At 37.0% G+C, this 27956-nt stretch overlaps 1 protein-coding gene across 2 annotated transcripts in view; it reads left to right on the forward strand.

The window, feature by feature from the left end:
* The window catches only part of sdk2b (sidekick cell adhesion molecule 2b), a 490694-nt gene that overhangs the window by 441105 nt on the left and 21633 nt on the right, over positions 1 to 27956 (forward strand). For both annotated transcript variants that reach the window (XM_051673659.1, XM_051673660.1), the window contains exons 22-43: positions 1416 to 1537; positions 1634 to 1743; positions 2038 to 2188; positions 2305 to 2542; positions 3959 to 4074; positions 4229 to 4418; positions 4683 to 4781; positions 7233 to 7427; positions 8646 to 8847; positions 9076 to 9179; positions 10172 to 10242; positions 12902 to 13037; positions 13138 to 13194; positions 13958 to 14059; positions 14169 to 14284; positions 14861 to 15047; positions 18833 to 18970; positions 19102 to 19311; positions 19820 to 19945; positions 21125 to 21289; positions 21416 to 21556; positions 22578 to 22716. In XM_051673659.1, coding sequence (XP_051529619.1) covers positions 1416 to 1537; positions 1634 to 1743; positions 2038 to 2188; positions 2305 to 2542; positions 3959 to 4074; positions 4229 to 4418; positions 4683 to 4781; positions 7233 to 7427; positions 8646 to 8847; positions 9076 to 9179; positions 10172 to 10242; positions 12902 to 13037; positions 13138 to 13194; positions 13958 to 14059; positions 14169 to 14284; positions 14861 to 15047; positions 18833 to 18970; positions 19102 to 19311; positions 19820 to 19945; positions 21125 to 21289; positions 21416 to 21556; positions 22578 to 22716 — 3115 coding nt within the window. The remainder of the gene's footprint in view (positions 1 to 1415; positions 1538 to 1633; positions 1744 to 2037; positions 2189 to 2304; positions 2543 to 3958; positions 4075 to 4228; positions 4419 to 4682; positions 4782 to 7232; positions 7428 to 8645; positions 8848 to 9075; positions 9180 to 10171; positions 10243 to 12901; positions 13038 to 13137; positions 13195 to 13957; positions 14060 to 14168; positions 14285 to 14860; positions 15048 to 18832; positions 18971 to 19101; positions 19312 to 19819; positions 19946 to 21124; positions 21290 to 21415; positions 21557 to 22577; positions 22717 to 27956) is intronic.

The following is a 27956-nucleotide window of genomic DNA, read 5'->3' on the forward strand; positions in this document are numbered from 1 at the left end:
GCACATCAGTTTCATCTCTCACAGGCTACTCTCTCGTTTGTTTGGGTGTGAGATGATAAAATACAGACTGCGTCCGCTCTAATACGGAACGCAATTCTGATCCTTTAAATACCGGATGTTACGGACTGTTGGCAATTGTTATGCGACATATGATGAAAGTTTGTCAATCAACATGCGGACCTAACCTGCCCAATTTTTGACCGGCCCAGCGGGAAATCTCCCGATATTCCCTATTCTATTGCCACTCCGGCCCTGCTAGTAACCACATAGCAACACTCTAACAACCACCCAGAACACACTAGCAGCTACAGAGAACACCCAAGCAAACACATAGCAAAGCTCTTACAACTACCCAGAACACCTTAGCAACTGCATAACAATGCTCTAGCAGTCACTCTGAACACCTTGGTATCTGCATAGCAACATGCAAACAATCTCCAGGAACACAAGCATCCACATAGTAACATACTGACAACCATCCAGAACACACTAGCAGCTACCACATACAGTAGCAATGCTCTAACCACCTCTTAGAACACATCAGCAACAGCATAGCAAACATGCTAGCATCTAATCCGAACACCCTAGCACCTTCAAAGCAACACTAACAACCACTCAGAACACCCAAGCAACCACATAGCAACACTCTAACAACCAGCCAGAACACACTAGTAACTAGCCAGAACACCTTAGCAAACACATAGCAAAGCTCTTACAACTACTCAGAACACCTCAGCAACTGCATAGCAAAATTCAGAACAACCACTCAGAACACCCTAGCAACCACATAGCAAACTGCTAACAACCACCCAGAACACCGTAGCTACTACCCAGAACACCCTAGCAACCGCATAGCAGCGCTCTAACAACCACTCAGAACACCCTAGCAAACATATAACAACATACTTACAACCTCAACAAGAATACTAGTAACTACCCAGAACACCCTAGCAATCACAGAGCAATGCTGTAACAACCACTCAAAACACCTTAACACTGAGGTCGAGACTCACATTGTCAAACATCAGTAAAATCATGTCACATTGTCAAAGTCAATATAATTTTTATATGACATTTCATTTGAATGTAGAGAGCAATGCACTGGAAGAATGTTAAAGGAATATTCCACGTCAAAATTATTTTTATTTTATTTTATCTTTATTTTTTCACAAATGCTGTCGATTGAGCTTAACTTGTATTGAACCCGGAATATTCCTTTAAATGTTATTTTTCAACACCACATCTGACCTAGAGAGGGCGCCATAACACTGATAAACATTTTCATATCTCTGTAATGTTTGCATCTAAAACAATTCCTTCTACCCAGGATGTATTATGCATGAATATTCAAGACTAAGTTAGACTAAAAAGTTAATACATTGTAAACCAGAGAATATTTCTTTCTCTCTCTTCAGAGCTTCCCGGCCCTCCCACAAACCTGGCCATCTCAAACATTGGCCCTCGCTCAGTAACCCTGCAGTTCAAGCCAGGATACGATGGCAAGACCTCAATTTCTCGCTGGCAGGTGGAGGCCCAGGTGGGTCACTCTTTTTCCAGGGGGTGAAACATTCTAATTCATGTCTAGATCTTTTCTTGAACACTTGAATGAGTCTGTCCCCTCCTCTGCTCTCAGGTCGGTGTGGTGGGAGAAAACGAGGATTGGGTTATAGTCCATCAGCTGGCCAATGAACCTGATGCCCGCTCTCTGGAGGTCACCGGCCTCAACCCCTATTCCTTCTATAGGTAATACATCTATTTTTTTTATTATTTTTTTTTATCAAATATTTCATTACTTGAATTCATTGTCAAATAAGGCCTCATGAGGGCCTGAGAGCACTATGTAGTCAAAGTTCATTCCTTTCTTTATATGTTGTCCCATCAACTCTGATCTACATCTGGTATTAACATCAGTTTTGGGTGGTCCGATCACAAATCGTCAGTGCTAAATACAGATGGGTTTCAAAGCGATCTGATCACTTAAACCAAACGTAACAGTGTAACAGTTTTATTTAGACAAGTGTGGGATGGGATTTGCAGGTTCCGAATGCGTCAGGTGAACATAGTGGGCACCAGTCCACCCAGCCAGCCTTCCAGAAAGATCCAGACCCTGCAGGCTCCTCCTGATATGGCCCCAGCCAACGTAACCCTGCGGACAGCCAGCGAGACCAGCCTTTGGCTTAGATGGGTGGTATGTTCTTGAAAATAGACACGTATGTGGCACAGAAACACAAATCCAATGTACAGTACATAACTATTCTCATGTCTGTTATATCTTCTTCTCACTCTTTCTCTGCTGTCTGACAGCCTCTTCCCGAATGGGAGTATAATGGGAACCCAGATTCTGTGGGCTACCGTGTACAGTACAGCAGGACTGGAGCCCAGTCCAAAGCCCTGCTGAATGTCATAGCAGACCGCTTGGAGAGAGAATTCACCATCGAGGACTTGGAGGAGTGGACGGAATATGAGGTCAGAGTTCAGGCCATCAACGGCATCGGAGCGGGACCCTGGAGTCAGCCCGTAAGGGGCAGAACCCGAGAGTCTGGTAAGAAGAAAACAGGCTTCATGAGTAACAATAAAACAATTAAAAAAATGTTTTTTTGTTTCTTTTTTTTTTTTTTTTTACCAAAGAAATGCTTTTTTGTTATATACAAAAGCAAGTAGCCACGAGAGGCCCCTTGACTAGTGGTCAGCCAATATGTTTTTTACATATCATAGCCGATGCCGATATCTAGAGTACAGGATTGACAATGTCCAACATAAGATTTAAAAAAAATATTAAATATTAATATCATATACTGTATTAACTTTATTAAATATTAAATAATAATATTATAATTCAGTTTAGTGATGGCTAAAAATAAATTAACACTTAATATGCAAAACATTGACTCGAAAAATATCTTTCGTTTAATTTAATGGTTCATTACCCTAACTGTAGGCCATTTATGGTTGCCAGTCAATGTAAAGATTAAAGATCATTCTATGAACTAATGATTGCCACAATAATGTAGGATTGTATTGATGTGTGCATATATTGGCTATTTTACGGCTTCAAGATGAGGCTTATCTGGTAAAATTTTAGCATCAGACAGATCGGTTTTATTATATGGAATTTGAAATGCTTTGCATTGTTCACATATGTTGAGTTTAATGCAAGCCGTAAATCATCCAATTGTATGCACTGTACGTGGGCACAAGATTTCCTGTTTAAATAAACTTAAATGGGCACAGATCTGCACACACGGGTGTATGTGTGGGGTACATACCGGTAAGTGTTTTCATTCCTCTTTTGCCTCTTTCTCTCCTTCCGCTCAGCTTGGTCTCTGTAGTTACCAGATTTCAGGGAATTGAGTTTGGGAGGAATAAATGAGTGTTGAGGAAATTGGAAACACATGGGGCCGTACGCATGACTCCCCTGTTTTATTTCAGCCAATCAAATTACTGCAATCCTGCACGTGGTGTCTGGGGATTTGTGCCGGAGAGTGATTCTCTGTGTTACTTTCCAATAATGGTCAAAATCTGGTGTCTTCCAAGCTTCACTGACTTTGTGATATGTGTCCAGCGATTGGTACAAACTTAATCCTCCTATCTCATACACGTTCATGCACACAGACATGAACACAGACACAAAGTGAGGTTCAAAAGTCAACATTGAAAATCTGAGATTCAAAATCTAAATTAAACTTGGAAATAAACTTGTAAAGTTTTAGCATTTTGGAAAATGTAGCATTATGATGTAAAATAAATATATAGAAGAAAAATAAATTGAAGAAATCTTCAGTATTTAGCACTATTTGTAGATCACTAATAAAATAAGCACATCTGTGACATCAACCATGTTAACTTGGAATGCATAGATATATCCAGAAAGGATGATTTAAAAATACATCCATTCAACCAGAGCGTTGTTCTGTATAAACCAACATCTCTCTTTTTCTCTTCATCTGTTTCAATGCAGTCCCCTCCTGTGGTCCTACAAATGTCTCTGCATTTGCCACCACTTCCAGCAGCATTCTGGTCCGCTGGTTTGAAGTTCCCGAACCTGACCGAAATGGACTCATCCTGGGCTATAAGGTCTGTTAGACCCTAATCAGACAAGAAAAATGCTGTTCCAATTTGTAAGAGAGGTGTAAAATCAATGTGTTTTCAAATGAAAATGTATCACTGTGGACGTTACTACAGTAACTACAGTATTCTCTCTCTCTCTCCATCTCTTTCTTACTTTCAGGTGGTGTATAAGGAGAAGGACTCGGACTCTCCTCTGCAGTTCTGGACAGTGGAGGGAAATGCCAGCCACAGTGTTCAGCTGACTGGACTAGGGAAGTATGTTCTGTATGAAATCCAGGTCTTAGCATTCACCCGCATCGGAGACGGCCGACCCAGCTCCCCTCCGATCCTGGAGCGTACCCTAGATGACGGTGGGCATACTAGTACATTGCATACAGAGACAACAAGTTAACATCAGACGATTATCAAACGTGCGGTATTGTTTGTCAAAATTGCAAAATCTTATTATCAGAACATTTCAAGTTTCAAGTTGTGCCTTTGGACTTTGGTGAACATCTCCCCATCAAAGAGTTGAACATAATCAAACAATATATGTAGATTCACTAAAGAATCACTTTGAAGAACATACAAAGCAAAATTGTAGAATAAAACAAAGTATTGTGTTCTTTTTTTAGTGCCCGGGCCACCCGTGGTCATTCTATTTCCTGAAGTCCGCACCACTTCGGTCAGACTCATCTGGCAGCCACCCTCTCAGCCTAATGGCATCATACTGGGTACAAAAGTTTGTTTGCTTGTTTGTCATGTGTTTGTGTATTTAAATATGTGTGCATATCTGTTTGTGTTTATACATAAATATGTGTCTTTAGAATGCCCTTCTTTTACCATCATGAGTTCAAGCTCTTCACGGAATACCCTCTATTTTAGTTTTTAATTAATGCTACATGTGCTGAATATCACTCAAAGAGAATTACAAATTTTTGTGGAACAGAGCCTTTTTTCACCCATTCTTAAAGGAATATTCCTGGGTTAATACAATTTAAGCTCACTCGACAGCATTTGTGGCATAATGTTGATTACCACAAAAAATGATTTTGACTCGTCAGTCCTTTTCTTAAAAAAAAAATAAATAAATAAATTAAAAAAATAAGGTTACAGTGAGGCACTTACAATGGAAGTGAATGGGCCAATTATTGGAGGATTTTAAAGCAGAAATGTGAAGCTTATAATTTTATAAAAGCACTTACATGAATTTTGAGCTGTAAAGTTGTTTAAATTGTCCTTTTTACAGTCATTATAAGGTTTCAGGGTTTGGTGACATTGCATCGTCGTGGCAACAAAGTTGTAAAATTGGATGTAACTTAACAGAAAATATTAGCATGCAATTTTTCACACTAAAATCATGTTAATACACATACTGTTTATGTATTGTGGCTATACTTTTGAAATAGTGAGAATTTTGACATTTACAGATTGTCCCCCATTCACATCCATTGTAAGTGCCTCACTGTAACCCAGATTTGTGCTTTTTTTAAAAAAACAAAAGGAGTGGCAAGTCACAATTACTTTTTGTGGTAATCAGTATTATGCCACAAATGCTCTCAGTTGAGAAAAACTTGTGTTGAACCCAGAATCCTCCTTTAAAGCTGTTTTAAGTGGTTTTAGATGTTTTGCTAACTTCCAGCATTTTGTTCATTTCAACAACACGCCCTCTCTCCAAAACTCCAAGCTCCAAAGACATGTCAGCCAACCCTATATCAACAAAAATACATGCAATACAATTCAACAAAAACATGGCAGATGTTGTCCAGATGTTTTGCTGCTTACAGAGCCCAGGGTTGTAACAGAGAAAATTGTGATTTCTTACGACAACTATTTCAGTGATATCTGTCAGGTTGTAGGGACATGTTATGCTATTTCAAGCTATATATATAATTTTTGTATTTTTTTTTTTTTTTTTTTTTTAAAACATCACCTACAGCTCCTTCCAATTGCTTTCACATTTAATGGAGTAGTTCACCCAAAAATGGTTGTTCTCTCATCATTTACGCTTTCGTCTCAAACTTGTATGACTTTCTTACTTCCACGGAACACAAACAAAATATTTTAATGGAAATATGATGTCTGCTTTTTCATACAATGCAAGTGAACTGTGACCAAATTTTCAAGTACCAAAAAGCACATAAAGGCAGCATAAAAGTAACCCATACGAATCCAGTGATTTAATCCATGTCTTCTGAAGTGATGTAATTGGGTGAGAACAGACCAAAATGTAACTCCTTTTTCACTGTAAATTTTGTCATTGTAGTCTCTTGGCACGATCATGATTTCAAGCTTGATTACACTTCCTAGATCTTAACGCATGCACAGCATGCTAGATGGTGTGAGAAAGTGTAATGGAGCTTGAAATCATGATCACCAAGGAGACTGCAGATGTCAAGGTTTATAGTAAAAAAGGGGTTACATTTTGGTCTGTTCTCACCCAAAACCAATCTGATCGCTTTAAAAGACATGGATTAAACCACTGGAGTCTTATGGTTTACTTTTATGCTGCCTTTATGTGATATTTGGAGCTTCAAAGTTTTGGCCACCATTCACTTGCATTGTATGGACCTACAGCACGCTAAGATATTCTTTGCTAAAAATCTTAATTTGCGTAATGCAGTAAACAAAAAGTCATACTGGGATGGCATTATAATTTGGACCAACATAAAACAATTAAATAAATAAACCTTAGTAAATTAATACATTTAAGTTGGACCAGCATAAAAAAATAATATGTTGATGAATCTAATAAAGTTGAGTTAAACCAAATATATTGCATTGATTTGACCTATTCCAACTAAATTATATTGGCTCAATTAAACTGTTTTAATTTGAATTAAATAGATTAAATTGCTTATAAAAACTTTCTTAAATTCAATTAAGTAAGGGTCATGACAAGCTTAGACCAATATCAATTTCCATGCTGGCCAAGTCTTGTTTATGCTTCTTAGTGCTGGTTTGGTGCTGGTCTTGGTGATGGACCAGCAAACAGTGTTGGTCAACCAGCATGGTCTTTCTGATGAAGCTGGTTGACCATGGGAGACTTGCAGGTTAGGAAGCCTGTTAGGGACACCAATATATCAGCATTCAAAACACAACATACTGTATGCTGGTGACCAGCAACGCAGGAATTTTTAACACGGCTTTATGGATTTCTGTGATGTTACTCGTTTCCTCTGCAGCTTATCAGATCACATATCGCCTAAACTCCACCAATAGCAACACAGCCACATTTGACGTGTTGAACTCCAGTGCACGGCAGTATACGGTCACCGGACTGAGACCGGAATCCGTCTACGTGTTCCGTATCAGAGCGCAGACACGCAAGGGCTGGGGAGAAGCAGCGGAGGCTTTGGTGGTCACCACGGAGAAGAGAGGTAATGCATGTTACCGTAACACATCATTAGTGGAGCAGGATAAGATCCAAACTAAGCATCAGACTCTTATATGACTTGAAGCAAAAACTAAATGACCAAGGGTCTGATTATGATTCCTCAGCCATGATCTTATTGGTGGAATGGGTCATGGGGACACATAATTTGACACAGAATGTGCAGTATGTTTGTGTATCCATGTCTTACATGGACTGAAAAGTTCACAGTCCACTGAGGTTGATCCATAAACAAATGAATCCCCTCCAGCCAGGCCTGCTTTGGTGTGGTATGAGAAGTCTGGCGGAAGTTTTGCTGCACTGGTTTCCACTCAAGCGAAGCCACATTCCTCTACTAGAACATCATAATCAGACCTTGGAATATTTATGCAGCGCAGTGGTCCAGAAAGACTTACAAAGAATGGTTACACAATTTGATATGAGAATCATAAATACACCATAATCTCGTGCATTTTTTTAAAACACTCATTGTGTTGTAGGATTATATGTGTTCAGTGAGTTTATGTTTAATGAGTCCATGCATAAAACCCAGCTGCTAGGGAAGCTACTTTGAAAATGTAGCTTCAAACAGTCACTACAGTCAAGCTATTTAATAAAGCCCATTTGATAAAGTAGTTAGCTCTTCTTCAAGCTACTAACATTTCAGATGTTTAAACGGGCAAAATCTTTTAAAATATTTAACAGATCAGATTTTTTGTATTTATCTTTCACAAAAATAATGAGGATCTTGATTAGGGTGTGAACATTTAATTTAAACATATACAGTACATTTACACTAAATATAACTAATAAAACTATAAAATACTCTAATTTATATATCAGATTCGAAAATCACTATGTTTTCAAATCTGATATATAAATTAGAATATTTGAACTACAGCATTTAACTAACCTATTTTACTAGGACCTTGGCATAGGAACTTGAATTGATCATTTATTCATTTATTGAACAGGTTCTTTTGCTGTCTGAATGAAATAACTTCACAATTATATACTGTAAAAGAGAAAGAATTTTTTTTTTTTCCTGCATACTGAAAAAAGTAGCTTTGTTCTGGAAAATAAGACTATTTTTAACAGCTGAAATACTGTCACACAAAAATGAAGAAAATAAGTGTTGTAACTAAGTTACTTACTGTGCATACAACATCATAATATATGACCTCTGAAAACAATTTTGTGTTTATGTTTGACTTCTGACCCCCAGCTCGGCCTCAGCCCACCAGCCATCCCACGGTGCCCCAGGAAAACGTACAGGCACGCAGTGTGCTGCTGTCATGGGAACCAGGCAGCGATGGTTTATCGCCGGTACGGTACTACACCATTCAAGTCAGAGAGCTGCCTCAGAAGAACTGGACAGTCCATTCTGCATCCGTTAGCCACGAGTCCAGTTCCTACATCGTAGACAGGTACAACAATCACATTAAAGGCTTCTGCAGGAAGGTTTTTAGTGATTTGAATTAAAATTAATTCATGCATAAGGACACAGTACTAAAGCAGCAAACAAACTGAGAGTATTTGATTCAGTTTAATATTATTTGTATAGCACTTTTTACATCACTTATTGAGACAATTAGCAAATCAAATTCTGAGCTGCATCTTTTGTCTTGATTTGTGGGTGTATGATTTTATTTCAGACTGAAGCCGTTCACCTCCTATCAGTTTAGAGTGAAAGCTACTAATGATATTGGAGACAGTGACTACAGTGAAGAGAGTGAAGCCATCACTACTTTACAGGATGGTAAGAACATTTTTTCAGAAACATGCTAGCTATGTAAGTGAAACTGAATCAAAACTAATGGTTAAATATAAAACTCTTGACTTAGATTTTAAGTAAGCTCTGTATAATCATTGATTATATGCATGAATGCAAAATATTGTAAGTTGAGAAAATATTCAGGTATATACAAACATGGAAGTAGTTTGAGAGTGTAGGGTGAACAGCTCGATTATGTCAATCATAATGCCTCATGGGAGTGGGCGGTTTCTACTCAGCTTCTTTGCCACAGTTTTCTATGGCAACAGTGACTTCCCTGATTGGTGGGATTTCAGTTGTAGAAGCTATTTTCAGATATTGACATTTATTAATTACACAGACTTTTGCCATCTTTAAAAGCCTTTCATTGCTTAACTATGTCTGAGCTCATGGTAGGTCTTAAAAGGTTTATGCATTAATGTTAAAACCGATTTCTGTATGGTGAAAATGTATTAGGATTTTTATCCTTCATTCCTTGTCATACTCATTCGCATACAAACACACACCATATAGTAGAGTCATTCTGAATGTAATCTGCATCACATGAATTGACCATTATGCTTCACACACAGATTCTATTCTGCCTGTAGCCTATTACGAGAGGGTTGTTTTATAGCCAAGATAGCAGCCAAGCTTTTACTGCGAACACAGGTGATGCTATTGTGTTCCAGCGATGATGTCATTGCTGGAGGCAGTAGTGTAAATGAGGTAATACAGTATCACTGGTTGCTACGAGACTAAATTATACCTAAGCAACTTCAGTGAAGTGAAACAGGCTTGTGCATAATGCCTATTAAAAACCCACGACCATTTGTCAGACTGTAAGACAGGTTTGGCTTGTTTAACAATGCGGTCCTCTGACACACTTTGAGTGTTTATGTAGCGTACGACATTGTAGCTGATGTGCTTGAAATGGAATTAGATTCACAGGGAATCTATCAATGTCTCTCCATTTATTTGTGTTTCTCTCTCTACAGCCCCAGATGAAGCTCCAACCATCCTCACTGTCACACCACACACCACAACCTCAGTTCTGATTTGCTGGCAGGTAAGGGGGTGGGAATTTCTACTTTGTTTATGGCACTCTCCATACCATTTCGAAAATGAACTGCTTTGAAAATGGCATTTGAAATCATCAGAAACCATCAGAAAATGTTGATTGTCAACTTCTGGGGGTCAAACTGAATATTAAATTAGATGTTTTATGTTCTATCCATTTTATGGGAGGTTTGCCATTTTTGAAACCCTGTCACTGAAATTTGGGACATGTACACAATTATGGATATTGTCTTAGACTGACTTAATTTCTTTAGGAGTAAACATTTTTGATGAAGAAAAATACTGAGTGCATCTTTAATACTTAAAAAAACATGATTTAGCTAATTTCCAGAAAAAAAAAAAAAGATTATTTTTCCTGTATATACACTGGCGGCCAAAAGTTTGGAATAATGTACATATTTTGCTGTTTCGGAAGGAGATTAGTACTTTAATTCACCAAAGTGGCATTCAACTGATCACAATGTATAGTCAGCACATTAATAACGTGAAAAGTTGCTATTACAATTATATATATTTTTTTTAAATTATATTTAGCTACTTAAACTACTTCAAAGAGTTCTCATCAAAAAATCAACGTGCAGCAATGACAGCTTTGCAGATCCTTGGCATTCTTGCTGTCAGTTTGTCCAGATACTCAGGAGACATTTCACCCCACACTTCCTATAGCACTTGTCATAGATGTGGCTGTCTTGTCTTACAGTCTAGCTGATCCCACAAAAGTTCAATGGGGTTAAGATCCATAACACTCTTTTCCAATTATCTGTTGTCCAATGTCTGTGTTTTTCTGTTTCAAAGTGGCCAATTCTTCCCATAAGAAGAATTCTTCCCCCTGAGTCTTCTCTTTACTGTTGTACATGAAAATAGTGTTGAGCAGGTAGAATTCAATGAAGCTGTCAGCTGAGAACATGTGAAGCATCTATTTCTCAAACTAGAGACTCTGATGTACTTATCCTCTTGTTTAGCTGTACATCTGGCTTTCCACATCTCTTTCTGTCCTTGTTAGAGCCAGTTGTCCTTTGTCTTTGAAGACTGTAGTGTACACCATTGTATGAAATCTTCAGTTTTTTGGAAATTTCAAGCATCATATAACCTTCATTCCTGAAAACAATGATTGACTGATGAGTTTATAGAGAAAGCTGTTTCTTTTTTGCCATTTTTGACATAATATTGACCTTAAGACATGCCAGTCTATTGCATACTGTGGCAACTCAAAAACAAACACAAATACAATGTTAGCTTCATTTAATGAACCAAATAGCTTTTAGCAGTATTTGATATAATGGCAAGTGATTTTCTAGTACCAAATTAGCAATTTAGCATGATTACTCAAGGATAAGGTGTTGGAGTGATGGCTGCTGGAAATGGGGCCTGTCTAGATTTGATCAAAAATGACTTTTTTTCAAATAGTGATGGTGCTGTTTTTTTACATCAGTAATGTCCTGACTATACTTTGTGATCAGCTGAATGCCACTTTGGTTAATTAAAGTACCAATTTCCTTCCAAAACAGCTAAATCTGTACATAAAACAAAAATTTAATAAAAAAAAAAATTAAAAACAAAATTGATGACTTGGACCAAATAATAAAGAAAAGCAGCCAATAAGTGCCCAACATAGATGGGAACTCCTTCAATACTGTTTAAAAAGTATCCCAGGGTGATACCTCAAGAAGTTGGTTAAGAAAATGTCAAGAGTACATGTCTGCAAATTCTAGGCAAAGGGTGACTACTTTGAAGATATAACACAGTTTTTATTTATTTTGGATTTTGTTTAGTCACAGCATAATTCCCATAGTTCCATTTATGTTTTGCAAAACATACATTTATGCAAAAGTCTTAGGCACTTAAGATGTTTTACACAAACATTTGGCTTAAGATGTTTTTTTATATCTTCAGCTTCAGTGTGTCAATAGGAAATATAAATTTTAGACTCCCAAATGTTCCTTTTGCAAATAGAATAGAATAAAGGAACATGGAGCCCTGCAGCAGATGGCATGGCCCCCAAACATAGGATTTATACCTCTGCTCTAATGCATACAAAAAAGTAAAAGTATACCAAAGTGTACCCTATTCGTGGAAAGTGTCTTCTGTTTCATACGACCCAACAGCCATACCTATCCATCAATGGTTTGTAATTACAAAGCAGGATGGCATAGTATGTGTGTTAAACACATGTTCTTAAAGTTACCCCTGAATTACCTTTTCAAAGATGGCAGATCTGAAAGGCCTCAGGAAGCAAATTTTGGTTCATGTCCTTATTCATTGAGGAGAAAGAGTGAGTAAATTTGTTTCTCCCCCAGAACCAGTTCATTCATGCTTTACTAGGGGGAATTTGCTTGAATGATCATTAAACTTGTGCTTAGAATTCACCAAAGTATAGTTTGTTGGTTTGATCTGGTTTTTCCTTGCATTCATCCAAAGCAATGCATGAAAGATGTCTTTCCTTCAGCTCTTAGCAACATACATCTGGGGTTTTTCAAATCCTGAGTTGACAAAATTGTGGGTGCTGTGTTTATACAGCTTCCGATTACAGATTACCTGTGGTTGCAAAGCGTTATTCAACCCTACCCACAAATCACACAGAAAAACTTCATGACAATGTTGATTATCTTGTGATGATATTTGCTGAGTCTTTTACCTGTCGTCCTCAGCCACCTCCTGAGGATAAGATTAATGGAATTCTTCTGGGATTCCGAATCCGATATCGAGAGCTGCTTTATGACCGGCTCAGAAGTTACAGCGTTCACACTATCAACGGCGCTTCAACCGGCTGGGCAGAACTCACCTGTAAGCATTCAGATACAGTATACAGTATATACAAAAAAAAAAAAAAATATTCTTCATTCGCCATTCTTCATCAATTTCCACCTATTCCTCTCTTCTTAAGCTCCCTACAGCATACGGAACCTCAGCGAATCCTCCCTCACTCAGTATGAACTGGACCGTAAGTTACTTTCTTTAGTTGGTATTTTCAAACCTCTTCTCTTCTCTTCAACCCCATTCTCTGGCTCTTTTTCCCAGTCCATAAAACTGATTGATGAATCTGTCTAATGCAATGCAAGCAAAGATTTACTTACCGTAAGAGTTGAAAATATGCAGTCTCCATGTGGCCTTGTTTTGACTGTTATGTGCTATCTGTGAGCCTGTTCTCACCTCATGAGTTCGAGGCTGAGCAGACTGAGTGGTAACGAATTTAAGACTGGTCTGGTTTCTGTTTGCTGTTGACAGCTGCAAAAGACCAGTGTGAAAATCGAATTCAGATGAAGATAACCAGATTGACTCATCTTTTCATTTTACTCTGGCTTCAAGCCAACACAGTTCTTGGTCAAAGACTGAGTCAAGGCTAATGAAACAAAGATGGTCCACTGGCCCCAGGAGAACATTTAATATGTAGAACATCAGATTTTTTTGTCATTTTTATTTGGTAGTCCGTGTATTAAGTATTAAATGAATAGTTCACCCAAAACTGAAAAGTATGCCATTATTTACTCCTCACATTAATTGACCATGCCTGACTGAATTTTTATTCACTTAAAATCTTACTTGTTGTAGCTTTCAAATTAAGTATTTGGTTTGGAACTACATATGGATTTAGACACTACATTGGGAGTTTCATTTTTTGTGTGAACCTTTGAAATGCAATTTTACACACCTTATCAGTACTATTGTGTTATGATTTGACATCGGTTTGTGTACTTTTGTTGTAGATCTAATGAAACACAAGCGCTATGAGATCAGAATGAGTGTGTACAATGCTGTGGGTGAGGGACCAATCAGTTCACCGCAGGAAGTTTTTGTGGGAGAAGCAGGTTAAACCTTTATTAACTGCAAGATTCTGTTTACATATAATCCCAGAATACATAAGGGGAACCATGTTTTAGCTCATTAGAGCTTAATCAATCTTCTCTTCTCTCACAGTTCCGACTGCCCCACCTCAAAATGTGGTCATCCAATCAGCTACTGCCACGCAATTTGATGTGACTTGGGACCCGCCTCCGCTGGAGACTCAGAATGGAGATATTCAGGGTTATAAGGTCAGATTGGAAAATGGCTTGCAATATGACTTCAATACATATTTTCTCTATGATGGTCCTACTTTTAGCTGCCTATATTGGCAGCGTTCTAATAAAAAATGAAACATCATTAATTAACAATTTAGAATGCTCTACGTAGGCTGCAACTTATTTTAAATAAATTCAGTGGCAACTCATTATGTTGTCAAGCTCATGATTTGCTACTCTAATAAGCTTAACAATGCATTGCACACACAAATATTGGGTAAAATAGTACATTTTAATTAGACTGAACTATTTGTATTGATACATTTTTGTTTTGAATTAATTTTATTTATAGTCAAAGATCCTCTCGCTTTTTCTGCCATTTCGGATGGATTTTTTTCACTGACATTGTTGAAGTGCATTATGTGATGTTGGCCAAAAGAAAGTATCAAAAGAGTATAACCACCTATTTATGTCGAGAAGTCAATGAATGAGGGGAATGTGTAAGTATTTTTTTGTGCTCCAACTTGCACTTGCAGTGTCCTTGCACATAAAAATAGACAGCATTTCTCTTTTCATCCATGTATGGGATGTATTGTTTTCCTCACGCAGATCTTCTTTTGGGAATATCAACGGAAAAACGAGACAGAGAAACTGCGGACTCTCTTCTTGCCAGAGGGAGGAGTGAAGCTCAAGAATCTAACTGGCTATACTACCTATATGATCAGTGTTGCTGCTTTCAATGCAGCCGGGGATGGACCACGCAGCCCACCGACCAGAGGAAGAACTCAACAAGCTGGTGAGCCCTTCGATATGTCCCACCTAAACTTCCTGTTTTACTTCCTCACTTCCTCACTTTAGCATTTGCCATCCTATTAAGCTTTATGAGCAGGCTTGTTCTCATTATTGCAATTAAAATTACTGTTTAAATCAGTTTCGGAAAGTCCAAAAATCCCGCTACAATCTGTGCACACGCTCTGGAAACAGCCAGCACATCACTATGGTCACATGACAGTGATGAAATGGCAAAAAAAAAAACAAAAAAAAAAAATGAAATAGGAAAGAGCATGTAACGTTATATAACTGACTTCAAATTATATGTTGCCAATTCAGTGCCTATTAAACTTCATTAGTGAAAATATCCTTACTATGCTGCTGAAGTGTATAAGCAACTTTGTCACGCTGTACATGTTACTTTTGTCAGTGCTGGGCCGGATGGAACAATAACAGTAGTTTGTGGTTACTAAATAGGGCATTTTATGTAATGATTTTCCAGAGAATGCAGGGGCGGATTTGTACCAATCCTTGTAGTTAAAAGATACAAACACAGTATTTAATGTACAAATGTCTGCAGTATGACAGAAACATCCTAAGATTTGAATGCTGATCAACAAAGAATTCAGCTTTCAGGATTCAGGTCGGAAGGAGCTCTATTCAGGAAGACACATTTGTCTCCCATATAATATTTTTTTTAGCCAAATCACCACTTTGATGACAAGTTTCAATGAGCAAAATTAGATATTCAATACATCAACAACTTTTATCACTTCAAAGAAAATACAAATGTTTAAGTTTGCAAGGCATAAAAAATAGGACCCGATGAAATATTTTTTTTCCCTAATTCTGCTTTGTTTTCCTAAATTCTGTTTTCTATTTTATTTTTCTAAATTCCATGTTGTTTTATCAAAATATGACTAATCAAATGAATTCATAAAGAGTTCATCAAATTAAATTATTGTATTAAAAAAAGTGCTTCAATAAAATCTTCAAAGCTGAATCTAAAACAGTTTTTTTTTAAATAATGTGAGCACAACAGAGAATCATTGTATAAATTAAAAACGTACATTCACTACAACACACTTGTGAAATTTTCAAAAATATTATTATTCCTGATATAATTTTAAAAATAATAATTATTATAATAATAATAAAAATAGTAATAATAATAATAATTATTATTATTATTAAAATGAATATTACTTTTTTACTATGCAGTAGTAATATACTTTTTGTCATAATTTTTTCAATTTCACACGTCCATTTAAACCGAACTTTTATTTTGATGGTCACTGTGTCAGTTTCTATGTCTGTTTGATGGAAGTTCCACACTTCTGGATAAGCAGTTCGCTACATGGCCATTTGATTGTTACACAGCAAGAGGCTGGAATGTGCTGCACGCTTCGCATTAAATGAGCGTTTCGCTTTCTGTAATCTAATACACAGATTACAGAAGTTGTGATGTTTTTAGCGGGTCAGTGCTTTCACACATCACTTTGAAGAATGTAACAAAAGAGAACTGGATATTTCTTAAATGAAATTGCAGTTGAAATTTAAATGAAATAATCAGACTAGGACACATGTACGACACATTTACAAGATCAATGGAAGATTTAGTGACAATGAAGTACTGTCCCAAATGTGCGAAACTCTCACACTGGCCCTTGGCCAGCTGGCCATACTTACTGTTGAACCATGTTAATAAATGTTTAATTAGGCATATATAGTTCTCACTTTAGATTAGGTCATGCAAAATTCTTAGCTAGCCATTAGTAAGTGCTTTATTAAAACCTTTATTAAGCATTAATTGATTAAATAGTAAGTGATCCTAAAACATTAATATACACATTAATTAAGCAGAAATGTGTATCCAATTCATTACATATTTAATATCTTTATTAACTATGAATTGATGCTTTCTTAATGTTCTCATAAACCCTTCTTTACCACTGGTTGTAACTAAAATACATCAGTTAGGTATGATTAACAAGTTGTATACTAAGGATTTAAAAAAAAAAAAAAAAAAAAAAATACATTATCAAACTGCCTATATGTTAATTTATTAAACAATAATAAATAATTTGCTAAAGTGAATAGAAACAAATAACATACTATTTATATGTAGCTTTTTAATGAATTAATAATGTAGAAAAATAATTTATAAATGATCTATTAACTACAAACTAATGCTTTACAAATACTTTATACCATGTAGTTATTATGAAGTGTTGGATTTTAACTTTTGAGAGGTCATAGTCCAAGGTGGTCTAAGTGCAGTGAGGCTTTCATGTGGTGCATGACCTACAGTTAAGGCCTAATGGCTAATTTCCTTACTGGGCTAAAAGGTTTCTTTTAGCTCGCTCAAAAATTATGATGAAATGCATTGAGGTTTTCATGTACAAAAAGCAATGCATACGCAAAAAAGCATATGCAAAACTGGGCTCTGGTGAAGTGAATATAACTAACACAGGATTAAAGGGTTCCACTTATTTTCAGTCAGGGGATTGGAATGATTGAAACTATTTGAAATGATTTCATTATTTATGTGTCCAAAAACTTTTGGAATGTGAATCACTGCTGACAACTGGCCAAGACACATCACAAACCCATCTGCACTTGTTTGTATGTTTAAAGTTCGATATGCTAAAATTCAGAGGAGCTGCTGCTTTTATCCAGAATCTGTTATGCAGCTCTTGTGGTTTCTTTCAGCATGCCTGTGCGTTGGCTCACAGCTCTGAGCGGCTGTGGGACACAGTCTCAGTATTGTTCTTTCTTTCTGGAGGAGATTTGCTTTTCACTCTGTCACCACAAAAGGGAATCATTTTTTGTCATCCGATATTATTCAACTGGTTATGTTAAAGTTAAGTGTCAAATTAGTATATTGAGAACAGATCAGATGAATTAAATGGTGTTCCAGCCAATTGTGTTTTGGGCTGTGATGGTTCTTTTATTGTTACTCTATATTCTAATAACATTTTTGAAGAAAAAATACAATTGTTAAAAAGGAAGCAATATTCTGTGTGACCTTAAAATAGAAGGATGGAAACCAATGTAATGGGTAAGGATGGCCAAGGAGGAGGCAGGAACCGGCTGAGCAGTCAACGAAAATATTAATACTATTAATATTAATTAATATTGACATAAATCAATTAAATCACCTTAAACACACAGACACATACACACAGCGGCCGCATGTGTCTCTCTCTCTCTCTCAAACTGGCGCCTCCAGCTCGTCTTTATCCTCCTCCCGGCTCATTAGGACAGTTCAACACCAGGCGTGCGTCCATTGAAGGGGGACAGTACTTTTATTGAAGTACTAGTATTGTTATCGTCTAAAGGTGTTTGTGGTTGCAGCTACCTGTTTTGGAAAGCCTTGTTTTTTTGTTGTTGTTTGTTTGTTTGTTTGTTTGTTTGTTTGTTTGTGAAAAATCTGTGTATTTGAAAGAACACATTGACTGGCATGAAATGATTTTGGCTCATGCTGTGCAGTTGAGCTAGATAGTACAGGCTGTACAATACATCAATCATTCTTCTTCACTTTTGTTTCTCTTCAGTCTGTGTCTGTCTTCTTTCCTTTAAAAAGATTTGTCTTTATATTATATCTACTATTTTTCTGAATTTTCAAAGATAGAAACAAATACAGAATGGCAGGTAATTTTGTTCTAGCTGTTTTGTTGTGCCAAAATGGGTTTAAAGACCTTATCTCTGTAAAGGGAGACAGGCAGAGGTATTTAAGCTATGAAGCCACAAGACTGTTCTCTCCTGATTAAATGTTTTGTTTTATTAATTGTTTTCTCTCTCTTTCAGCTCCCAGTGCTCCCAGTTTCATCCATTTCAGTGAGCTCACCACCACCTCAGTCAATGTGTCCTGGGGCGAGCCTGTCTTCCCTAACGGCATCATTGAGGGCTACAGACTCATCTACGAACCCTGTATGCCTGTTGATGGTCAGTGCCTTTCTTATTTGTAATATTTGTCAAGGATCATTCAGCCCGTGTGCGTGTGTGAAATAGTGTGTGTGTGTGCGTGTGTGTTTAGAGCCCTTGTTGCCTGAACTAAAAGCAGTGTGTTTGTCTAGAGTCCTCAGTGGCCTGTGTCGACTGTCTTCACTCCCCCTCCCCCCCAGGCGTCAGTAAGATCGTGACAGTGGACATGAAGGGGAATGCCCCCCTGTGGCTGAAAATCAAAGATCTGGCTGACGGAGTCACGTACAACTTCCGCATCCGCGCCAGAACTTTTACCTACGGTCCAGAGGTGGAGGCCAACATCACCACAGGACCTGGAGAAGGTCTGTCTGAATGCTTATCTCTGTTGGGGCGTTCACACTAACAGCAACTGATCACTGGAGGTCGCCTAGTCATTTGTATCGGTGGTCACTGCACTGCATGAACCTTTTTTCTTTTCTTTTGTAATTACTATTTTGGTCTAGTTTTCCAGTAAAAATATCTAAACAATCTTTAAACAAGATACATTTACCTGAGAATCAAAACATTGATTTGTTCAATTTTGTGAGGTTTGTTCTTTAAACAAGTAAAAAACTATTGGCTAATGGGGTCAGAAAAATATACTTGCGTTCCCCTACAATTAAAATTATTTAATTCAAATACTTTGTTGCATTGTCGACAGTCACTCTCAACTTTCATCGAAAATGAATGACTTAGGTCATTTTGGCGTTGCAAATCGCTATCAGTGTAAATGCTCCATGAATCTCTAAAACAGGTCTAGGTCTGCCTCTCCTTCTTTTGTCCTCTTTAACCAGAAGCTCATGAGTAACACCTTTTCTTCTTTGTATTCAGGAGCCCCGGGCCCTCCTGGTGAACCCTTCATCTCTCGATATGGCTCCGCCCTCACCATCCACTGGGCCAATGGGGATCCCGGACGGGCACCCATCACACGCTATGTAATTGAGGCAAGACCCTCAGGTGAGATCATTATAAATAGCCTAGCAGCTACTGCAGATTCTCCACAAATGTTGAGTCGTGATGCTCATGTGGGAGATGCTGGTTGTGATGCAGTTTACAATAAAACTAAATCAATATCAATCTGCTTTGATTTAGAGGAGTATGTATAAAGTACTGTATATGAGTAAATCCAAGTCAGATATTCAGTGTCTCTGACTTTAAAAGCAATCACGCCCAGGCTTAGCATGAGGTCTATTTGATTCCAAAGAAGAAGAAGAAGAAAAAAAAGAGTGATTTCATATGTCTCAGTCTGGTAAAAAGGTGCTTATGGCAGCTTGTGTCAGATGAAGGAGATATATTGATGTAAGCACTTTGATTGAAACAGAGCAGATCAGATTACCGCGATGACTGAGAAGTCATGCCCAAATGAGAAAAGAGTGCACGGCATTGATTTGTGAAATGGTGTGTATTGAAGACCCATACTTTGTGATGTATGCTAGACCATATTTGCATGCTGTTCATCTTTAGTTGAGGTGGAAAGTTATTTTCACCCTTATCCCTGAAGATCCTTTTATGTAATTTCTCTGCCAGGCTTGGCTTATGAAACCAGTTCTCCAAAAAACTCCTGATAGCACACTAGAGGGGTCTCAGTGGTAAATTAAAAATGTCGGATGTAGTTACAATGAAATGTGATCTATTTTCAAGATCCTCCAGTAAAGATGAAAGTGTGTTTGATGAGGTCTCGCATCTGGATTATTAGTTCTGACAGCTGCTGCAGTGTTCAGCATAAAATAATAAACTCCCATTTAAGAGTCAGTGTTTTTAAAGGAATAGTTTACACAGAAAGTCTGTCATTATTTACTCACCCTCACAATGCAAAAAATAATTTCATGCAGCTCCATAGAATATGTCCATAGAATAACTCCAAAAAGGACCATAAAAAAATAAAAGTAGTCCATATTACCTGTGCACTATATTCCAGCTCTTCAATCTTATCTTCATCTACAATATTCAAACTTTGTCTTCCATGGGCAACAATTACAGAAAACTGGTATGAAGGAAGAAATAATAATGAATCATTTTTGGGTGAACTATTACTTTAAGGTTATCAGACCCATAGGACTTATGAAGGATATTAATTTTATAGACCATTCTACTGTGTATGACTAGGTGTTTTCCTTTCTAAAAATAATATTCCAGATGAAGGGTTGTGGGACATTTTAATCAAAGACATTCCCAAGGAAGTGACATCATACACCTTCAACATGGACATCTTGAAACAGGGAGTCAGCTATGATTTCCGGGTGATAGGGGTGAATGACTATGGATATGGGTCTCCAAGTCAGCCGTCCCCATCCATATCAGGTTAGTTCAAACCCTCAAAGTTTTCTCCATGTTTATTATATTGAGGCAGTTACATTTAAGTTCTAACTGAAATAGTTCTGAAGCCAATTCTTCTAATGATAGATGCATTTTTTTGTCCACATCCAGCGCAAAAAGTGGCTCCATTTTATGAGGAATGGTGGTTTCTGGTGGTTGTGGCTCTGGTCGGCCTCATTTTCATCCTGTTGCTAGTTTTCATTCTCATTATCAGAGGCCAGAGCAAGAAATATGCAAAGAAATCTGACTCAGGTATGATCCATCCATCCGTCCATCGTCCTATCTATCTATCTATCTGTCTGTATGTCTGTCATTCTATCTATCTATCTATATGTCTGTCTGTCTGTCTGTCTATCATTCTATCATTCTGTCTGTCTGTCATTCTATCAATCCATCCAGCTATCCATCCGTCCATCCATCCATCCATCCATCCATCAGTCTGATTGTCTTTCTGTCTGTGAGTGTATTTGTTTATCTCAAAGTGTCATTCAGTTAGAGAGGCATTAGGAATTAAACAGTATTGTTGCGCTTGTGACATCATCAGTGTGGTATGCATGTGTAACTGTTTGGTCAGCTTTTCTGCTATGAGAGCAGGCAGACCACAACAGTGTTGAGGGGCAGGGCAGTTGTGTGGGTTACTACACATGTTAAATACACTGAGTAAGCACGAGAGGCCCAGTTTTCCCTTCCACACAAAGACACACTTTCTCACACAAACACATATCTACACATACACACGTATACATGCAAACACCACTTGCTAGCTCAGAACAGGGTGTTTTGTCTCAGCTATGTTTTCCCAAACAGTTAAGTCACCCTGATAGCCACATGTTCTCGAACTATCCACTGTAATTCCATAAATACTTTGACCATGAGCCAATGTTTGTGAAGAACTGGAAAATAAGACCACATTTTAGGAAAGTCAGACTTAATTATTCAAAATACATTTTAGACTCTGTGAAGTTATGGTGAGATGGTAGTGTAATGTATTCTTAAATGAATAGTTAAAATTCTGTCGTCGTTACTCACCCTTGTGTTGCTCCAAACCCATATGACTTTCTTTAAAGAATAAATAGTAATAGAAAATTGGTTTAGGTGACATTTGGTCCTGTTGTTTTGATCAAGTCTAAAACCAAATTAATTCTGTTCCATTAATTTAGTTACACCCAAAGCATCTTCAACAGTTCAAGTTATGTCACAGCTCAGTGTTATCACAGCTTGTGGATCCAAACTGTGGCCTGTCATCACTTAGTGTCTCCATATCTGCATTCAGGCAACAACTCAAACTGTAATGCACTGACACATGGAGAGATGGTCAGCCTGGACGAGAGCAGCTTTCCCGCCCTGGAGCTAAACAACCGAAGACTTTCCGTAAAAAATTCATTTTGCCGCAAAAATGGCGTCTATACCAGGTGAGTGGATTTTTACTGTCCTCTCCTGTAGGGTGATACTGTTTGTCTCTCTGTCTGTCTTTGTCTTTCTATGCCTCAAGACAAAATACTGATTATGAAAATTATTTATTCGCAGTGTATCTTTTTGCTCAATCAGTAGCTGTTTTTGTCTTTAAAGCATTGATTGCATGCATAGGTTTCAAGTTTAAATATGTGGTGGGCGAGTTTTGCTTCCTTCAACAGATTAATGGCTCTGTGCATTCAATGCCAATGTCAGCTACTGAGTTTTACATAACGACTGGAATGGTAATAACAAAAACGACTCAATCCAAGCTCAGAAATAGTTGTAATTTAACGCCCTAATGGTATCGTCACTTTGCTTAAAGGCAACTCCATTTTCGGATGATGTAGTAAATCAATTATTATATGTGCTTATTTTTGCTTTGCATATAGTTTATTAAACTCCCATAAGACTTCAACCACGTGGCAGTAATGCAGCAAAAATAGCCCAAACTGAGGAGTTTTTTACTCATTGTGGAAATAGTGATGGGATAACCAAATGGCTACCTTCATATGATCTTACTTTCCATCATAAAACTCAGTATAAAAAGCGTATTTTTCCACTATGAGACTGTTTCTTTCTGACGTGTCACAGACTAAGTGCAATAACAGATTCTAGTTCATGACCTCACCTATACTGCCACTGTCTCTCTGAAATGTGTTTAAAAAAAAAAAATACTCACTTAATGCATCTATGCTGAATGTTAATGTGTTGAATGAAAATAGTGATGCCTTAACAAGCACCACTAATTGAATATCATAAAATATAATAAACCAAAAAATAAAATCCCATTTAATCTATTTTCATCTAAAATCCTCTAATATTTGGCTTTGATTGCAGTAACAGTATTGCCATGAATAGCTCCACACACCTGTAGTGATGGATCCAGGTGCCCCAGGTGTGTAGTCAATCCCATCTGACAATATGTTGGAGAAATCCACCCCATTACCAATCCTTAGTTCTTAGCCTCTGCCTTCCTTCATCCTGGGTCACCTTGAGAGGGATCAAAGGTCTGTGGTCTTTGAGGGGATGCCAGGATCTTTTATTTGGCCAGAGATGAAGACAGAGGTGTAGGAGGAATGCACAGATTAAGTTTCACACACTCTGTTCTCTCTACAGTGGAAATTTGAACCTTACGGTGCCTGTGTTGGATTGATTGGAAGTTTACAGTCTCAGAGAATCATGGGACATTTTTACACCTGGTATTAAGATGCGTTTTGGGTGATCTGGTCACAAGTACAGCCTTAATTGCAGGTGTAAAGGCCTATTCACATCAAATTTGGGACAAATTTGCAAGACGAACTGCTGACAAAAGTTCTATTCACACCAAGACCGAAATGGATAAAATTATTTTTATTTTATTTATTTTTTACCCCTGTACAGTAGGGCTGGGCAATACAACGAACACCCACGATATAATCGCGATGATTTTGCTGACGATATCAAATTCAACAATATCTAAATATCACGATGATTTTAATTAGCCTTTTATTTGGTCATTAAGTATCATAGAGTGCATCAATAAACTAATCTCACAAATTAATCAAAATAACATCAAAATGGAGATATGATCATATGTGATTATTTATCTGCCAAAGTCTGCGATTAAAGACAGATAAACATGGTCTGTGTGCGCTTCAGAATGAACCAACCGGCTACGCGCTGATCTGTGTGCACGCGCGTGGGCGGCAGGGCTTATGGCCTAAGGTGTGTCCCAAACCACTCACTTCTGCACTATGTTACGTCATTTTTAAGTGTAAGAAGTGCGAGTAGTATGTTTACAACGAAAATGCAACAATAAGAAGTGTACTATGAGTACCCAGATGATGCACATTTTCAACAGTCAAAATGGAGTGTGGAATGTTGGACATTTAATGCACTCAGTGCGCATGGCTTGCCGTACATAGCAGAAGGGGCAGTTACCGGCAGCGATGGTGATCTGGCAAAACAATTGTAAATAATGGAGAATATGACAACTAGCGAAACTTCTGTGAAGACAGCACCTTACAAAAGTGAGTTAAACGCTTTACCATCATACCATGCTGTGTGAATATGTATATTATTGAGATATACTGTAAGTGTTGAGCTGAGGGTGGATAGCACACTAAAGCTTGCAGCAACACAATGCTTGGGTTTAAAACGCCACTTCCATCAGCTGTTAAATGGTGAATGCTTCCGTGTAGTAAAAAACCGTTAAGTGTTCCATTTGGGACGATACTACACTTTGAAAATTCATACACTACATGGCTGAGTGCATAGTACATTTTGTAAGAGCGTAGTGTATATTGTGTCATTTGGGACACAGCTCTAGTGTTTGTAGCGCAGTTCACCTGCATTGTGATGTATTGCAGATTCAAGCATTCATACAATTCCAAACATTAGTAACCGCTATAAAGTTAATATACAAAATCTACAAATGAGGAACAGTAAAGGAGAGTTTGACAGCAGTTCACAAGATGAGAAACTCATAACTGTCATACAAACCTTTCACTTCCCGTTTCATAATAAAAGCTCCTGGTGTAGGTGACATAAACACGACTGTACTTGCAATGTCAAAATAAAACAGGGTTCCCGTGGATCCTTAAAAAGTCTTAAAATGTCTTAAATTCAGTTTTCCAAAATGTAAGCTAAAAAAAGTCTTAAATATTTTAAATGAATTAACAAAAGTCTTAATTATCATTTAATGAGGTCTTAAATTTGGGAGTGGAAAGACGTCATCGTGGTATGACCTAATATGATTATCAAACCTCAAAAGAATATGATTTCATTAATGCACGCACATTCCTTCAGAGTGAAATTGTGGCACTGTTGTATTTTCTCCAAACACGTGGGGGCTTGTCAGTGTTTCCAGCTGTTGCAGAGCAGTTAGCAATCATTAGGCCATCAGAAATTTATGACAAGCGATTACTAATGATCAACTTTTGAAGATGATGATATAGTGTTGATGAAATATGACAGTTTACTTTTAATTGTTTATATTGTTATACATTGTAGATTATTGTAGGAGTGCACATTTTATTTCCATTATCTGTTTGAATAAGCAGCTGAGTCCCCAGTGTATTTCAGCCTTTAAAGTTAAAAGTTCCACGCTTTTTCTTTTTTTTTTTTTGGTTAAAAAGTGCATCTGGAATTTAATTCAATTTGGGCTCTTGTAGCCTCTGTCTGACCCTCCCCATCACAGGAAGACTAAGAATATTTAATATAGGCTACCGATTTTAAAAACTATTGGCATATTAATTGCCTTTCTTTCAACACATTATCATATCAGCAAAATCCAATATTGGTCGACCTCTACTTTGTATTTATTTATATAATGGTACATAAACCAATTTGAATGTGATATATGTGGAAAACATATATAGCCTATCCTTTTCTACTGATAAGCAATGTTAAATTCATGTTGAATGTGTGCCCCTGCCTGTTTAAGTAACAGTCTGTGATACATGATTTATTTTGAGATTGTGTTGGTTTGTTTTGGTATGGGGATATGGTATTAATTTGCTTTGTTCAGTTCTTGAAAAAGGTCTTAAGTCTTAAATTAGATTTTTAAAACTCTGCAGCAACCCGGTAAAAAAAGAAAAAAAAAAAAAAAGTTCAGGGTGAAGTAAATAGGACAGAAATATATATTTAACAAACCGTATCCTGAAAATAATAATTCAGTATTATATTATAATAATAAACTTGACTGGGTTCCACAGTAATAATATAGTTGTAACGTGGGTATCTTGGAGAGGAAGAGAGGAGACGCATTTCCTTTTAATCTTTTAATTATAAACGTTGGAGTAGGACAATCACTGGAGTGGAGACAGAAGAAAGGCTCAACAGGAGTGACAACTCGCTGGAGTGGAACAAACTCTAAATCTTTAACATTCAAACTAAGCACACCATAACACCTCATAACAAAACACTTCAAGGACTGACAAAGACTTAACAAAACTAGAGGGGCTTCAAAATAAGAGTCCTTGAAGAAGAATGAAAGAGACAGACTGTGAAAATAGTATGATGCAATATTCATCTGGTTTCCAAAAAAAAAAAAAAAAAAGTAGTTTTTGCACACCTTGTTCATTCACAAAGAAAAATGTTTTAGTAAGAATATATGAAGTTAAATAAGATTTTTATTAAGCTTCCATGAATGATTGTTTGTTAAATATAAGTATAAACATGCAAATCAATGAAAATTATTACATTTTGCTCTCCTTTGTGTTAATTTAGTGAAAAACTGTGAAACATGCCTTCATAACTTTTAAATAGATTTTTATTTAATACCTTTGAAATATTAATTCTACTTGGCTACAATGGCTGTTTAGATGAAATGATGGTTCCTCTAATAAAAAATAAAAAAAAATATTAAAAAAACACTATTTCAGAAGAAAAAACATAATTATCGAGATATATATCATATATCATCAATTTGCTAAAAAATATCGAGATATAATTTCTGAAGCCATATTGTCCAACCCTACTTTACAGTAGGCACAGTTGCTGTTCTACAAACATGTTTTGTTTTCCTGCTCGGACCTTATTCAGCTGTCAGTGCATTAGATTAATATTTTTAGCTTTGTTAAGGCATTTATATAACTAATTTGAACTCATTTAAATGGCCTCCCGAACTGAACTTATTATCCTAATAATGTATATTAAGGATAAACAAGTATAGAAAATATGTATTATAAAAGAAAATTAGATATAAAAGAAAAACAGGCTCACTGTCTTTCCTATATTTAAGTATTGCATATTTGTATTGAATTCAGGGTTTCTTGTGCGTGGTAAAATCTTTCCCCAAAAGGGTATGGAGTTAAAGGAACAGTTTACCCAAAAGAAAATTCTCTCATTTACTCACCATCATGCCTTCCCAGAATGTATGACTTTCTTTCATCTGCTGAACTCAAATTAAGATTTTTAGAATAATATTTCAGCTCTGTAGGTCCATACAATGTAAGTGAATAGGTGCCAAAACTTTGAAGCTCCAAAGTCCACATAAGAGCAGCCTAAAAGTAATCCAGACGACTCCAGTGGTTAAATCAATGTCTTCTGAAGCGATATGATAGGTTAGGGTGAGAAACAGATCAATATTTAAGTCTTTTTTTTTTTTTTTTTACTATAAATTCTCCTACCTGCTCAGTCTGTCTCCACTTCAGTTTCACTTTCCCATTCTTCTTCTTCTGTTTTTGGTGATTCACAGTCTTAATGCATATCTCCC

This window comes from Myxocyprinus asiaticus, chromosome 36 (genome assembly GCF_019703515.2).
Source record: "Myxocyprinus asiaticus isolate MX2 ecotype Aquarium Trade chromosome 36, UBuf_Myxa_2, whole genome shotgun sequence".
Lineage (NCBI taxonomy): Eukaryota > Metazoa > Chordata > Actinopteri > Cypriniformes > Catostomidae > Myxocyprinus > Myxocyprinus asiaticus.